Source organism: Mirounga angustirostris, unplaced genomic scaffold (assembly GCF_029215605.1).
Source record: "Mirounga angustirostris isolate CCGP_5_RB_7025 unplaced genomic scaffold, mMirAng1.0.hap1 SCAF_2, whole genome shotgun sequence".
In the NCBI taxonomy this organism is placed as follows: domain Eukaryota; kingdom Metazoa; phylum Chordata; class Mammalia; order Carnivora; family Phocidae; genus Mirounga; species Mirounga angustirostris.
This window is the reverse complement of record NW_026991710.1, coordinates 21,470,226-21,486,976: the sequence shown is the minus strand read 5'-3', so window position 1 is coordinate 21,486,976 and position 16,751 is coordinate 21,470,226. Positions and strand designations below refer to the sequence as shown.

The 16,751-nt window shown below is 39.3% G+C and overlaps 2 protein-coding genes across 6 annotated transcripts in view; one reads left to right on the top strand and one right to left on the bottom strand.

Annotated features, from left to right (window-relative positions):
* TBC1D19 (TBC1 domain family member 19) overlaps positions 1-7,093 on the bottom strand; it is a 156,658-nt gene extending 149,565 nt beyond the window's left edge. For 2 of the 5 annotated variants that reach the window (XM_045881361.3, XM_045881364.3), the window contains exon 1: positions 6,712-7,093. In XM_045881361.3, coding sequence (XP_045737317.1) covers positions 6,712-6,810 — 99 coding nt within the window. In that variant the 5' untranslated portion in view covers positions 6,811-7,093. The remainder of the gene's footprint in view (positions 1-6,711) is intronic. The other 3 variants (XM_064584351.1, XM_054508978.2, XM_064584352.1) reach the window with 3 other exon arrangements.
* Positions 7,094-12,914: 5,821 nt separating this feature from the next.
* Positions 12,915-13,128, top strand: LOC123848661 (cytochrome c oxidase subunit 7C, mitochondrial-like). The gene has a single exon (XM_045881367.1). The coding sequence runs from the start codon at positions 12,949-12,951 to the stop codon at positions 13,126-13,128; it is 180 nt and encodes a 59-aa protein (XP_045737323.1). The 5' UTR covers positions 12,915-12,948.
* Positions 13,129-16,751: the final 3,623 nt, after the last annotated feature.

The following is a 16,751-nucleotide window of genomic DNA, read 5'->3' as shown; positions in this document are numbered from 1 at the left end:
ACACAATATTAAAGAACAAGAACAAAGTTGGAGGACTGACATCACCCAACTTTTATTATAAAGCTACTGAAATCAAGACAGTGTGGTAATGGTGAAAGAATAGACAAACACATCAATGGAATAGAATAGAGACCCAGAAATACCAACACAAATATGGTCATTTAATCTTTGACAAAGGAGCAAAGACAATTCCATGGAGCAAAGATAGTCTTCTCAACAAGTCAACAAGTTATATTCGAACAACTTGACATTCATATGCAAAAAAAAAAAAAAAAACCTATATGCATACCTCATACCCTTCACAAAAATTAACTCAAAATGGATCACAGACCCAAATCAAAGCCTAGAACTATAAGACTTCTAAAAAAAGATAACATAATTGAAAACCTAAGTGACTTTGGGTTTAGCAATTAATTTTTAGACACAACACCAAAAGTACAATCCATAAAAGAAAAACAACGACAAGATGGACTACATTAAAATTTAAAAACTTCTTTGAAAAGATACTGTTAAGAGAATGAAAAGACTAGCCACAGATTAGGAGAAAATATATGTACAAGACATAGCTGATTTAAAAAAACAAAAACGAAAAACCTTGTACCCAAAATATACAACAAACTCTTAAAACTCAACAATAAGAACATACAATCTAAAATGGGCAAAAGATCTGAACAGACACCCACCAAAGAAGATATACAGATGGCAAATAAACATCTGAAATGATGCTCAGTGTCGTAAGTCATTAAAGAATTGAAAATTAAAACAACAGTGAGAATATCACAATACACCTATTAGAATGGCTAAAATCTAAAGCACTGGTAACACCAGATGTTGGTGGGGATGTGGAGCAACAGAAACTCGTTCATTGGTAATGGAAATGGAATATGGTACAGCCACATTGGAAGATAGGTCATCAACTTCTGACAAAGTTAATCATAGTCTTACCATACAATCCAGCAGTCATCCTCCTTGGCGTTTTATGTCAACACAAAAATCTACATGGGAATGTTTTAGCAGTTTTATTCATAACTGCCAAAACCTGGATACAACCAAGATGTCCTTCAATAGGTGAATGTATAAATAAACTGTGATACATCCACATAATAGAGTATTATTCCAAAAAAAAAGCTATCAATAGAGTAACAAAGAGACACAGAGGAACATAATGCATATTACTAAGTAAAAGCAGCCAGTTTGAAAATGCTACATACTGCATGAATCCAACTATATGACATTCTTCAAGGTGAAACTATTATAGAGACAGAAAAGTCAGTGGTTGCCAGAGGCATGCGAAGTATAAAGGGAGGGATGAGTAGGTAGGGTACAGAGGATTTTTAGAGCAGTGAAACTATTCTGTAAGATACTGAAATAGCAAATATATGACATTACACATCTGTCAAAACCATTAGAACTGTACAACACAAAAAGTGAATCCTGATGTAAACTATGGATTTTATTTAATAATTATGTATCAATATTGGTTCACCAATTGTAAAAAAGTACCACACTAATGCAAGATGTTAATAATAGGGAAAACTGTGTACAAAGGAAAGGGGAATATACTGGAACTCTGTACCTTCTGCTCAATTTTGCTGTAAACCAAAAACTATTCTTAAAAAATAAAGTCCGCTAAAAAACAAAACAAACCTTCCCAAAAGAAAATCTAAGACACAGACTTTATTGGAGAATTCTTCCAAATATCTAAGAAAGAAATAACACAATCTCATAACACTCTTTCAGCAAACAGAAAATAAAAAAGGAGGGACTACTTCTCTACTCATTTTATCAGGCCAGCATAACCTTGATATTAAGTTTGTCGAAGACATTACAAGAAAGGAAAATTACAGACCAATTTTTCTCATGGACATAGATGCAATCCTTTAACACTTAATATTGGAGTTCTACTAACACATAGGATGTAGAAAGCCAGTACAAAAATGTCTCTCCCACCCTAATAATGAGAAAAAATGGTATAATCTACCAAATCATAATTTGTTCTTGAACCCATCAGAAAATTGGAGATGTAGGACAATCAAGTGAATTAAGTTTCAAAGAATAACAAGTCTCTCCGAGGACAGAAGGGACTCCAAACTATTTCACCTTTGGCAGAGCACAGGAGGAAACGGAGGCTACCATACAAGCAAAAAAGAAGAAATCAGCTCTTTTTAACTGTAGTAGACTGTATGTGAGCTAGCATTTCAGTTTAGAGTAACTAAAAGCTCAAAACACACGGGGAATTTACACTCTCATGTTCTTTTCCATGAGTCTTAACCAGGTGCCCATCCAAAAGAATGGCAGCAAAGCCAGGAACTCCAGAGAGCCCCCCTTTTGTGGTACAGGTGCACAAGAAGGGGTAAACTGCCACTCCATGACAGGCATAAAACCGTGCCACCTTGCCTAACTTTCCACTCATGTGAGGAAAAGGCCTTAAACCTCTGAGGGAGGGCTCAGAATACTTCCTACTCTGAAGACAAGGCAATAATTAATTGTTTCTGGGGGTGAGATAGATGCAAAAATGACCTCGCTCAAGGGAAGGTAAAAAAACCAAAACGCTCTGGGGCCCAGGAGCCTACACCAGTACAAAGCCGAGGTGAGCCAGCACTGGTGAGGATCAGGAATCGCTCTTTCACCCGTTATCAGCCACAAATACAAGGCGCATTTTGGTTGCCAAGGGGAGAAGAGGAAGAAACACAGAGAAAGACCCACTCCCAAGGCACATGGACTAAGACAGGGCCAGGAGAATAGAGAATGCCTGTACCTACTATGAGCTTAGGACTGAGTAACAAACAACATTCTACTGCTGACGAAAAGACAAGAGCACGGAGAGAGATTTCTCTCTGTGGCACAGGCAAGCAGAGGCAGATGAAAGCACAGGATGTAGAACAAACACTGAGAAAAACCTTCCAGTACTCCAGGGCCCTTTCTAAGCACAAAGTTACAGCAGCCCACCCACCAAATTTGAAGCCTGTGGTACACTGAGGCTAATGACAGTAATAACAAAACTCAAGCCAAGCTTGATTCCCAACGATACTGACTGAAGCTTCCATACTCAGTAGGCCTCCACACTCACTTGAACAAAATTGCCAGTATACTTGACCTAATCTACATTTATAGAATACCAAGAGCAGAATGCTCATTCTTTTCAAATGCACATGGAACACTCAACAAGATGAATAACCTGAATAGCCCTGCATATATATTTTACTCAAATTTTTTATTAAAAAGGTTCCCACCAAGAAAACTCCAGGCCCCAGTGACCTTACTAGGAATTCTACCAAATATTTAAGAAGGAAATAATATTAATTCTATACAAATTCTTCCACAAAATAGGAAAGAGGGAACACTTCCCAACTCAATTTATGAAATCAGCATTACCTGATAACAAAATTAGACAAAGATGTAAAATAAAGCTACAAACCAACATTTTTCATGAAAATATTCACAAAATCCTTAACGAAATATTAGCAGATCAAATCAAGAAATATATATATAAAGGATGATGCATCAAAACCAAGTGGAATTTATCTCAGGAATGTAAAATTGGTTCAACATTCAAAACCAATCAGTTATTATTCACCATATCAACATATTAAAAAAAGAAAAACCACATGAGCATCTCTACATATACAAGAGAAGTATCTAACAAAATTCACCATCCATTCATAATAAAACTCTCAAAAAACAAGGAATAAAAGAGAGCTTCCTCAACCTAGTAGAACACATCTATACACCACTGCAGTGGAGGCACTAGGCCATGCAACAGGGCAAAGGAAAGGAAAGGAAGGGAAGGGAGGGGAAGGGAAGGGAAGGGAGGGGAGGGGAGGAGAGAGGAGGAGAGGGGAGGGAGAGAAGAAAGAAAGAGAGAGAGAGGGAGGGAGAAAGAAAGAAAGAAGAAAAGAAAGAAAGAAAAGGCATACAGATTGGAGGGAGGAAGTAAAACTGTCTTTATTCACATATGATACATGTTCTTGGAAAATCCTATGCAATCTACAAAAAGTGGTACTATAATAAGTTTAGTGAGGTCACAGGATACAAGGTAAATATACAAATATCAATCATATTTCTGCTACAAACAACAAACAATTGGAAAATGAAATGAAAAAATCAGCATTTATAATAGCATGAAAAAAATAAATAGGGGAAAATCTAAACAAACTATGTGCAAGATTTGTATACTGAACTATAAAACACTGACAAGAAAAAATAAAGAAAATAGAAATAAAGAGATAAAATATGTTCATACGCAGAAAATTCAATATTATTTACATGTCAATTCTCCCAAAATTGATCTACATATTCAACATAATCCCAATCTAAATCCCAGCAAACTTTTTGTAGTAATTTACAAAATGAACTCTAAACTTTATATGGAAAAGCAAAGGGTCTAGAATACTCAAAACAATCTTGAAAAAGAGGAACAAAGTTGGAACACTAATTACCTGATTTCAAGACTTACTATAAAGTTACAAAAATCAAAACAAATAGATCAGTGGAACAGAACAAAGAGCCAGAAATAGTTGTGTGTGTGTGTGTCCTAAATCAATTTTCAACAAAGGTGCCAATGAAATTAGTGGAGAAAGGATAGGTGTGTCAACAAATCGGTACTGGAAATAGGTGTGGTATTGGACACCAATCTATCTATACCAAAAAATTAACTTAAAATGGATCACAGACCTAAACGTAAAAGCTAAAACTATAAAACTTCTAGAACCAAACATAGGAAAAACTTTTTGAGACTTTGGGTTAGGCAAAGATTCGTAGGTAGGGCACAAAAAACACAAACCATAAAAGAAGAAACTGATTAAAAAATTGTCATCAAAATAAAAAATTTTGCTCTTTGAAAGATCTAGTTAAGGAAATGGAAAGATAGGCCACAGATTGGCAGAAAATATCTGCAAGATGCCTATCTGATAAAAGACTTGTGTCATATATAAAGTATCCTTACAATCCAACAATAAGAGAACAAACACAATTTTTTTAATGGGCAAAAGATTTGCACAAACTACTTGACCAAAGAAGGTATTAACCTATGGTAAGGTGTTCAGTATCATTAGTCATACAGGAAATGTAATCAAAGCCACGATGGGATACCATGCTTCTATCAGAGGAATGTAATTAATAAATAAAAATTAATCAATAAAAACTGATATCAAGTACTAACAAGGATGCAGAGCAACTGAAATTCTCGTAATTGCTGGCAGAAATGCAAAATAATACAGCCACTTTGGAAAAGTTTGGCAGATTCTCACTGAATTAAACATACACTTACCATACAACTCAGCAATTCCACTCCTAAATATTTATCCAAGAGAAAAAAAAAATATTCAAGCAAAAACCTTTACCAAAATGTATGTATCAGCTTTATTCATAATCTCTATAATTGGAAACAACCCATAACTATAACAGAAAATGCCCAGCAACCAATGAATGGATAAACAAATCACAATACAGTCAAACATGAAATACTACTCAGCAGTAAAAAGGAACAGAAGTAGTGAAATACCAACAATATGAATAAATGTCAAAAGCATTATGCTAGGGCGCCTGGGTGGCTCAGTCGGTTAAGCGACCGCCTTCGGCTCAGGTCATGATCCTGGAGTCCCGGGATCGAGTCCCGCATCGGGCTCCCTGCTCGGTGGGGAGTCTGCTTCCCCCTCTGACCCTTCCCCTCTCATGCTCTCTGTCTCTCATTCTCTCTGTCTCAAATAAATAAATAAATAAAATCTTAAAAAAAGGGGCGCCTGGGTGGCTCAGTCGGTTAAGCGACCGCCTTCGGCTCAGGTCATGATCCTGGAGTCCCGGGATCGAGTCCCGCATCGGGCTCCCTGCTCGGTGGGGAGTCTGCTTCCCCCTCTGACCCTTCCCCTCTCATGCTCTCTGTCTCTCATTCTCTCTGTCTCAAATAAATAAATAAATAAAATCTTAAAAAAAGGGGCGCCTGGGTGGCTCAGTTGGTTAAGCGACCGCCTTCGGCTCAGGTCATGATCCCGGAGTCCGGGGATCGAGTCCCACATCGGGCTCCCTGCTCAGCAGGGAGTCTGCTTCTCCCTCTGACCCTATCCCCTCTCATGCCGTTTCTCTCTCTCTCTCTCTCAAATAAATAAATAAATAAAATCTTTAAAAAAAAAAAAAGCATTATGCTAAGTGACAGAAACCAGACACGAAAATTTACATACTGTATGATCCCATTTATATGACATTCACACAAAAGGACAAAGATCTCCTGATCAATCTCTGCATCCAAAGAATTTAGCACACTAGAAAATACTCAGTAAATGCCGGATGGAGAGAAAGAGGAAGAAATCACTGCAGGGAGGATAGAGAGCAAGAAGGTGATAGACTAACGGAAAGCAAAAAGGCACCTGGGGGTCCAAACCCACCCACAGGCCGAAAAATGTGAGCGAAGGCGTGGCCCAACCCACCTCTACCGATTCCAGCAGCTTAAAAAAGGACTATGGTATGAATGAATAGCTTCAGCATTCTCCGGCCTAAAGAAAGGCGGGGTGCGCCCCACCCTGCTTTAAAAATCTACTACCGCACGCGCGAGGCTGAGCAAGTGAGCTTCCACCTGCAAGGGAAGCTTTTCCGTGCCCAGGAGCGGAGCCGGGGAGACCCGGGCGGGCTCCCGCTTAGGTCAGCGGGTTGCAGACGGAGAGCAGGCTTCCCCGCGGCCCCGCCCGTCTCCATCCCTTCCCGCTCGGCCTCACTCACCCAGGCCTGCCGTTCCAACTGAGCGTACAAATTGGAGCCCTTGAGCTTTTGGACTATCTGGGCGATAACGAGAGACAGATCCGACTCCTCCTGCAACATTTCCCCTGCCCTAGCCCGCCAAGCCGCGGGGACAGGCTGGCGCAGAGAGAACGGGCTACGGGGTCCCACTCGGGGCCAGCGACACTTCTCCGGGACCTTCTCACGCTGGGACTCCCCTAGCGGGAGTTACCAGGCAACCGCCGGGCCGTGAGTCCGTTCCTCTCTGGTCCCCCCGGCGGCTGAAGGTCCCAGCGCCTGCGTTCCGCTGGCAAAAAAAGGATCTGGTTGCGGGAAGCTTTTCGTTCCATTGTTCCTGCTTGGTGTACGCCTAAGGGGAAACAAGAGGAGCGCTTTCCTCCGGAGATACGGTACCTCTGATGCACCAGGGGAATTCAGAGTCGTGTACTTTTGTGTTTTATTATAATGGATCATTCCTTCTCCACCTTTCAATCTCTGCAGAAACAGGGCTGTACACACAGTTACATGGAAAATTATGGCCAAGAATTACCAGGCTCTGACACTAGCTGTGTAAACTTGGGTGAGGTGCTTACATTTCAGAACTCAGTTTCTATCTCTGTAAAATAACACCAGTTCGGAAGATGTTGTGATGATTAGCTGAGGTAACAATTGGGAAGGTGGCTAGCGCTGTATTTAACAATTGGTTTTATTTGCACTTCTCCTGTTTCTATTCTGTGGGGTCTTATGCCAGGAAGAAATAGACAACATCTTCTCATCAAACAGCTACAACTTAACCAAGAAGGATTTATTTATTTATAGACCTTCTGTGAAACATTGGCAATTCAAGGATGACTAAGACATTGTCCCAGTCCAAGGGATGTAACATCTAGATGCCTCTGCTTCTATGTATTCATCCATTCAATCATTTATTCAAAATTCATTCAGCTTTCAAAAAGAAAAGTCATTCAGCTTTCAACTTATTGCGCATTTACATGCAAGAAACGGTGTGGGCACAAAGGTAAATAAGGCATGGTTCTTGCCTTCAAAGAAACATATCAAAGGTTTTTAGTAGAACTAGAAGAAACAGATTTAGCTAATTGAATGGCATTCCCAAAGGCAGCTAGAAAAATACCTGTGGAATAATGTAAACGTTAGAATAACCTCACCAAAATAATCAAGAATTAATTTCAAGTGTGTGTGTGCATATTTTTAAGCGAAGCAAAGGTAAGATTCCAAGAAAACAGATCAAGATGACTGCAAAAACTACTCTAGCCTAACTACATTAAACTTTAATCAGAGCATCTGATTCAACAGGACTCTTGTAGGATCTGCTAATCTGATTTCTGGCAAGTTCCAAGGAGATTGTATTGCTGGTGGTTCAGGAACTACACTCTGAACACCAAAGGACTAAAGCAGGTACATGATAGAAATTCTAAAGGACGGGGCCTTTGGCACCCATGCACAACACCTTGGCATTCATAACACCACTGCTCAGAATATTGTGATGGCAAATACAGATTCCAAATAACCCACTTGGTCATGTTTGTTTATTAAAAACAACTTTGGAAAGAGGCAGGCAGGGAGGAAAAAGTACTTAAAGGCAATTAATGACAGACTCCACAAAACACGTAGTTTCTATACAAAACATTCCCCCTACAATTCAGAATTTCTCCAGCTTGTAGAGGAATAAATCTCAACTCTTTACAGCCTCTCCATCCCAACACCCCACCCATCCATGAATCTCCAGCACAAACGTCACTTCGAACAAAAAAAAAGGAAAACTATGGAGAGAGTTCTTTTGAGATTAGAAGGGGGAAGGTGGTTAATAACTAAAAAGATAAGAACACTTAGGTTGAGAACGGTCATAAAGCATAGGGAGGAAAGAAGGTGAAACTGTGGAGTGGCAGAAAGTCATGGTACCTGGAATCAGAAAACAACCTAACTCCTTTTCTGCTGTGTATCCTTTGGTCCCTTCCCCTGTCAGAGTTTCAGCTTTCTCATCTGTAACAAGAGGATAAAATACTGACCTGAGGGGACACTCTGGGGAAAGATGTACCTTGTGTTAAAATATTTTTTTAAAAATATGAATAAATGAAATACTAAAATTGAGGTAAGTAAATAAAAATAATGTCCAAGCTATTGGCAAGGGAATGGAAAGTAAATAAATGTAGCAACATGTATGAAAGTGCCCAGCACAATTTTTTGCACAGAGGTTTTAAAAAGTTTTTTCTAAGGAGAAAATAATTTGCAGTCTTACAGCAACAATTAAGAAGTTTGGATTTGATTCTGAAGACATGCCCAAGCAAAAAAAAAAAACAAAACTTAATCCTAGTATTAAAGATTTGTTTCTTACACACATAGAAGCAGGTGTGTTACGTTATAATTCAATTCTAGAATGCCCTCTGTTCTCTTTCTAATTCAATTTAGCAAAACTTCTCAGAACACTTGCTCTGTGCTAAGAAAGGCAAGGAATACAAAGATGAGTAAGAAATGTCCTTTCTTCTAAGAAATTCTCAGTCACAAAGGGATGGTGAGGTCAGTACACAAAGAGCTATAATGGTAGATGGGCCTCTTTAGACTCCCACCTGTGTATCTGGAAATTTTATTACTCTAAAGTCATTGTCTAATAAAAAGCAAAAGGTGCAGATTTCCATCTCCATCTCACAAGTAGAATTTTGCCTTGGAAATCCTTATTCTACTCAGAGTGGGAGGGAATTGGGAAAACACTCTAACAGATGAATAGCAAAAGGAATCCAATCTCATCTGAGTAAATAAAACTATATAAACAGAAACAAAAGTAAAATGAATGCAGAGAGAATTCTCCTCAAAATCCCCTCAAATTCGAAGCAAAGGCACTTCTGGGCCAACATGTGTAAGGTTCTGGGCTCAATCCTGCCTTTCTCGGATCTGCTCTGCTTTGATTTATTGTATATATAATATTGTGTCAGATTTCACTGTGGGTGAGTGGGTGGGGGAAGCCACTGACCAGTGGCCTCACATGAGCAAAGATGAGGACCACATCCAAAACACCCTGTGAGCTCCACACAAAACTGAGGCTTACATAAACTCCAGGATCTGCAATGCAAGTATGTTCAGCTATTGTTTTAGGAGACACTGCTATTAGCATGCTGTATCTGCAGAATAGATTGAATATTATGTTGTCAGGAATTTACTTAAATAAAAAGTATTTTGTGTGTGTTGTGTGTACCATGAATGTCACAGGCCTCCTTGTCTTTGGGAACAAATGAGCTCATTGTGATACCAGTTATCTGTCACTGGATCGTTAGCCCCCATATGCTTAGCACAGGACCTCGGGCTCCTCTTCAAAGTCTCTTCCTGTTACTTCTGGGAGTCCTCAGGAAGTGGCACATGTGTGCTTAGGAGCAAATCTGGTTGTGATCTGCTCTACCTGCTTTGATGGTATCTGATGCCCCAAAGCTACTGTCTAGGGTGCTCCCGCTTTTTGGTGCTCCCAAAGCTGCAAAAACCCAGAGATACTTAAATCCGAAGGCTCACAAAACCCCTCAAGAACAAAGCCCCTTAGGGTTCTGCTTGCCACCTCCCTTTACAAGGTGGTCAGATCTCCTTCTATTCCAAGCTGAATAGAAGACCTTGCTATTGGAGGGGAGCAGATTTTGCTACCCCAAAATATGTCTCTTTGGCATAAAGATTACTTTGAGCTAAAGGCATTTAAAACCCAGTAGATTCAGGAAAACCGCTTAATTTTATATTGGAAGGGAGACCTGTACCTGGAAGAGAGCTATTACCAGAAATACGTTTCCCCTGAGAAATTTATCTGCATAAGAAGGCAACCTTTGTTTCCTAAACATCTTCTTTGCCTTCCTGTGATTGGTATTTTCCCCTTTGTATCCCCAAACCCCTACACCTTTCCTTAGCTCAGGATGTTATATAAGCCTCAATTGACTAGCTGCCCTTCCAGTCTTCATTATCTCTCCCCTATCCATGAAATTTTGTTTGTTTTTCTCCTGTTAATCTGTCTTAAACCAATTTAATCATTAGACCAGCCAAAGAACCTAGAATGGAAGAGGAAAAATTTTTCTGCCCTTCACTATACTCCATTTCTCCATCTTTCCTGCCTCTGGACCCAGGCAATTATGTGTAAATGGGGAGGATTGGGCTATTGGTTCCATGAACACTCTCAGGGACTATGTTGGCTTCATGTTAAATATAAAACTCATGGGAAAAATCCAAGTAACTGGTTTAAATCATAGGATATTTATTATTACCAACAAGTCTAAAGGAATGTACAAAGGCTGGTTTAATGCCTCCACAACATCATCAAAAATCTAAACTCTTTCCTTCTTTACCATTCTGCCCTCCTTAGCATGTTGGCCTTCACCATTCAGCCTTAAGGTGGCTGCTGCAGTTCCAAATTGACATTTTTCTACCACTGCCTACAAAGGGAGGCAGGAAGAAGACAAAATAAAGGAGCTCGCAATGACTTTGTATGTCTCTTCTTTTTTTTTTTTTAAAGATCTTTTTTATTTATTTGACAGAGAGAGATACAGCGAGAGAGGGAACACAAGCAGCGGGAGTGTGAGAGGGAGAAGCAGGCTTCCCGCGGAGCAGGGAGCCCGATGCGGGGCTCGATCCCAGGACCCTGGGATCATGACCTGAGCCTAAGGCAGCCGCTTAACGACTGAGCCACCCAGGCACCCCTATGTCTCTTCTTTTTTTGAGGAAAGATTATTTTTCTAAGAAGCCCCCAAGAAGACTTTCCCATGAATCTTATTGCCCAAAGCTGTGTCACTGACCACCTCTAGCCACAAGAGAGTGGCAAGAAATGATGTGGTATTTTATCTTCAATCCTGGGAGAAAGATGAAGGAGAAGAATGGTTTGTTGATTCTACCAAATTGTCCAAAATAACTTCAGTCTCAGATTGGCATTGTGATATGAACACTTGTAGGTGAGAATTCCTGACTGACATTCAGGCTAATTGGACCACAAATAAAGTAGAGTTGGGCAATATCCAGATCATTTATTATCCACAGAGTTGGTTGTGTGAAGTTCAGAATCCAGAATCTAAATTATAGTACTTATTGATGTGGCATTTTCTCAGTATTATGGTGACATAAAAGCTAAAAATAAATAAGGTTGACCCATTTGCAAAATAAGATCTATAAGTAAAAGATTATTTGACAAGAACAGAAAATTTACAAGTGTTATTATTTTTTAAAAGACAAAAATTGATGACTTGTGAAGAAAACAGCTTGTTCATAAATAACTTTCCGTGAAGGCCTCCCTGTATTTGCAAGTCAGTCTACTGGAATTCTAGGTTATTCTCTCTGGTTGTACAAGCAGAAGTGAGCAGTGGAAATAACCTATTCTCTAATACAATCTGTACAGCTTGGAGCAAAAGAAGCTTACTGCTGCAAAGTGATGGATGGCCTAGTTTCTCCAGACATTTCCTCTAGGTTTCAGGTAACACAGTAGAGCAGGATCTACTTGACTCATTTTCTCCTCAGTTCTCTGACCATAGCTTTGCTTTCCTACCTCCCCCAGCCAAGCTACACCACACACACACACACACACACTTCCATTCCACGATGTTTCTTTTTAAATTATTCTTTCTTGTTTTGTACCACCTTTCCTCCATTGCCTCTTAGGAAACTTACATACTGTCTGCCATCTTTTTTTCTTTCCAGTTTTTTTGAAAGCATAGCAACATATACAAGGTAAATATATATATATATATATATATATATATATATATATATATATATATATATATATGAATAGAACAGCTACAATATTAAGTATTAATTTGATTGAGATCAAATTGAAGGCCACAGTGGGGCCTGTCCCTGTCCATTAGGGAAGGGAAAATTGTCCATAAGGGTGCATATGGGGAATCAGGGTTAAGTTATAGACTGGAAGAAGATCAAAAACTATCTGTCGCAGGCTTAGTCATCTAGGAGCAGAGCCAGTGAGGAGCAGAGCATGCACCTCTAGTGCATAACCAGCAGCCCCACCCGCAGATGCCTGTTAATGGGAGGGGTCCTAGGGAAGGGGCCATCAGGTCTGTTACCAGGACTTAAGTTGAGACAAGCTCTGTGCATTGCAAAGAGCAAAGCCATGGACCCTGGAACAAAGTGGGTGTCTTGGCAAGGAAGAGCCTTTCAAGTGAGAAACTGAGGGAAAAAAAGGGGGACTTGGCATGGTGCCACCATTTCCTCCTCTTGGGTCTTAGTGCCTTTCACAGATCTTCCACCAGCACCATGTTGGGACAGAGCATCCAGAGGTTCACACACAGGAGACACTATGAGGAGGGCCTAGGGAAGAATTTGCCATTTTCAGTGAAAAACAAGTGGCAGCTACTCATTATGATGACTGTGTACTTTGGATCTGGATTTGCTGCATCCTTTTTTATAGTAAAACACCAACTACTTAAGAAATAAGGATATGTTAGTTAATCCATGAGATAGATAAGAAGAAAAGCACTTTAAGATGCGCAATTTCTTTGAAAAATGGATCAAACTCTTGAATTTAATGTACTTGTTATGTTTGTAAATAAACTTATGGCATGACTGAAAAAAAATGGGAAATTGAATTAAATGTTTGATACAGAGAAGAAAGAGAACAAAAGACAAAGACTACAATAAAACAATGTTTCTCAGCTCAAATATCCTTGAGTTCTTATGCTTTATCTAAAAAATTCATGACACGATAAGTGTATTCCAAAATATACCTTTGTGTATTTCAATATAAAAATGTTTTAAATACTGCAACATCTAGAAAATTAACGTATCATGTGTAGCCTTGGTTGTCAGCATACTCTGTGGGAAACAGCTGAGTGCCCCACACCATATGCTGTCCCAGAAGTCTCAGCAGTATTGAACCTAATAGCCCACATCTGTACCCTATGCACTAACATACCCCATTTTATCTGCCCTTCCCTATCTCACTTCCCCACTCCACTGCAAGTATTTGCTGAGATCACCCCCAATACACTATGAACCCTCAAATTTTTATTTCATAGTCTGCTTCTGGGGGGAACCTGATCTACATCTAGTACCTAATGTGGTGCCTGGAAGGTAGCAGGTACTTCTTAAGTGGTCAAAAGAGGAATGATGATTTCCAAATTTCTCCAGGTGAAACTGCTTGACTGGAGTCTTGCAGCTTTAACCCCAAACTTCCAGCCCAGCAGAGTCTTCTGAACTTTACATTTTTGTATTAGAGAAGAATGACAACAGAGGTATTATCAGTAGGATTCTCCAGAGGAACAGAACCAATAGGAGATAGAGATAGAGATAAATTTATTTTAAGAAATTGACTCACATGGTTGTGGGAACTAGAAAATGTGAAATCTATAGGGCAGGTCGTCAAGCTGAAAATTTAACTAAGAGTTGATGTCTTGAGTCCAAAATCCACAGGGCAGCACGCTAGAGACTCAGGCTTTCTAATGACAGTCTTGAAGCAGAATTCCTTCTTTTCCAGGAAATCTCAATTTTTGCTCTTAAGGTCTTCAGCTGATTGAATGAGGCCCACGTTATGGAGGGCAATCTGCTTTACTTAAAGTCAACTGATTGTAGATGCTAACCATATCTATCCACCAAAAACATTCACAGCAATATCTAGATTAGTGTTTGACCAAACAACTGGGCACTGTAGTCCAGTCAGGTTAACATTACCTGGTTAAATTTTTTTTTAAGATTTTTTTTTTTTTAATTTATTCATTCGAGACACAGAGATACAGAGAGAGAGAGAGAGAGAGAGAGAGCATGAGCAGGGGGAGAGGCAGAGGGAGGGGGGAGAAGCAGGCTCTCCATGGAGCAGGGAGCCTGATGCAGGGCTCGATCCCAGGACGCTGGGATCATGACCTGAGCCGAAGGCAAACGCTTAACCATCTGAGCCACCCAGGCGCCCCTTACCTGGTTAAATTTAACCAACACAAGAGGTACCTATCTTCTTAATATAGTCCTTTAAAAGCCTTTGTCCTGGGGTGCCTGGGTGGCTCAGTCGGTTAAGTGGCTGCCTTTGGCTCAGGTCATGATCTCAGGGTCCTGGGATCAAGCCCTGCATAGGGCTCCCTGCTCGGCGAGGAGCCTGCTTCTCCCTCTCCCTATGCTGCTTCCCCTACTTGTGCTCTCTCTCTGTCAAATAAATAAATAAAATCTTTAAAAGAAAATAAATAATAAAAGCCCTTGTCCGAGTCATACAAGCATCCACAGAACCCTCTTCTACTTTGACCTCCTCATTGTCTCCCTAATATCCTCTCTCTACCACACTTCAATTTTGATTTTGTTTTATGGAGAACTTTGGCCCTTTACATTGCTGCCTTATTCTTCTGTTCCTCATTTGTCCCTGCTGAATTGGACTCCACTCTTGGGCACTGGCCTCTTGAGCTGGTCAGAGCCCCTAGCAGAGTACCACTTGGCTGTCGTCTGGGTCCAGAGTGGTCCATTCTGGTGGATCCCAGATGTGATATTCTCCAAAGTCCTAATACAATACAAAGTTTAATTCATAGAACTAAACATGAAATATGTCAAATAGCACTTGTGTTAAGGGAAAAGGGAAGTGGCAAAATCAAACTTCAGCCCCAAGGAGGAAGGGAGGAGAGGCTGTGATTCACTACCAGTATTTTAGTCAGACCTCTTGTGTGTGTGTGTGTGTGTGTGTGTGACTTAATATCTAAGCACACTGGAAACATTTTAAAAGAATATCTTTGGCACATTACATCAGATAAATGTTTCCATCTCAAGTGACTCATGTGCTGGAACAACTTCACTTGACAATACAAATAAAGCGGATAGGAAATGTGGATGGTTAAAGAGCACATTTTAAGGTATTCAATTTATGAGTAAAGATGTAAAAGTTTTTATAAATTTTAAGAATTACTTTTTATATTCCTGCAACACAGACTGTCAGAATTAGAACAAACCTGGAAAGTCAAAAATTTTAATTCCTTTTGACAGAGTGAAATTTGTACTTTACAAGACTAAAATTAAGAAAATTGCTTCACATCACAAAACAAGATAGATTGTTAGTTGAAGTCTGTTACCAGGACTGTTGTGATTTGTGATGTTGTGTTGTGATAATTTATCAGTATTAAAAGAGAGGATTTCTGAAAACTTCTGAAGTTGTCATTTTTATCACTAGTTTCACTAGTTGGGCTTATAAGGCAATAGTGGGACCTAAACATTTTCGAGGCAAAAATTACCCTCATTTATCCCAGTTTCCCAGTTTAGTCAAACTGGGAGGCAAAGTTCCAAGTTCACACTCAAATTATCTAATAACTCAACTCATGCTTTCTCATGATTCCAGAATGTTTATTTTGGGTGTTTATGATTTGTTGCTGCCATTCTTTTCTATATTTCTTCCTTCCTTTCTTCCTTCATTTCTCTCTCTCTCTCTTTATCTCTCTCTCCATCTTCTCCAGAGCTGCAGAGATTCAACATGGAGGGAAAAAATATTATTTCATTTAACCCTTATAACATTTCATAAGATGGGGGTTATTTTCTCTGAGTTTTACAGATTAAGAAAATGAGACTTTAAAAAAAATAAAAAATAAGACTTGAATGTTAGATAACTTGTCATAATTCACAATAAAGTTCATAATAACAGAGCTTGGATTTGAACCCAGTTTCTTTGACATCACATTGCCTCTCTGGGATAAATGAGGGTAATTTTTGCCTCGAAAATGTTTAGGTCCCACTATTGCCTTATAAGCCCAACTAGTGAAACTAGTGATAAAAATGACAACTTCAGAAGTTTTCAGAAATCCTCTCTTTTAATACTGATAAATTTAAATTTGAGAACTTCTATTGACTAAAGAATTTACAAAGTTTAAAAGGGGATAATATTTCCTTTTATTCACTGTGCATTTCTGCACATCTCTATAAGAAGTTCCTATGAACATCTTCCAGGATCTTCCTCTACATTATTAATTTCTAGGCATTAGGAGAATAATAAGATTTTATTAAGTCTTAGAGATGCAATCTTGAAAATGTAAGAAACATGATTAATAAGAAAAAGGAATGTGGGACTCTGCAGCTAAATAACACTATTTTGATCTGTTCTT

What these genes read in the sequence shown, in the direction of transcription:
- LOC123848661 (XM_045881367.1), top strand. Translation starts at nt 12,949, where the DNA reads ATGTTGGGACAGAGCATCCAGAGGTTCACACACAGGAGACACTATGAG.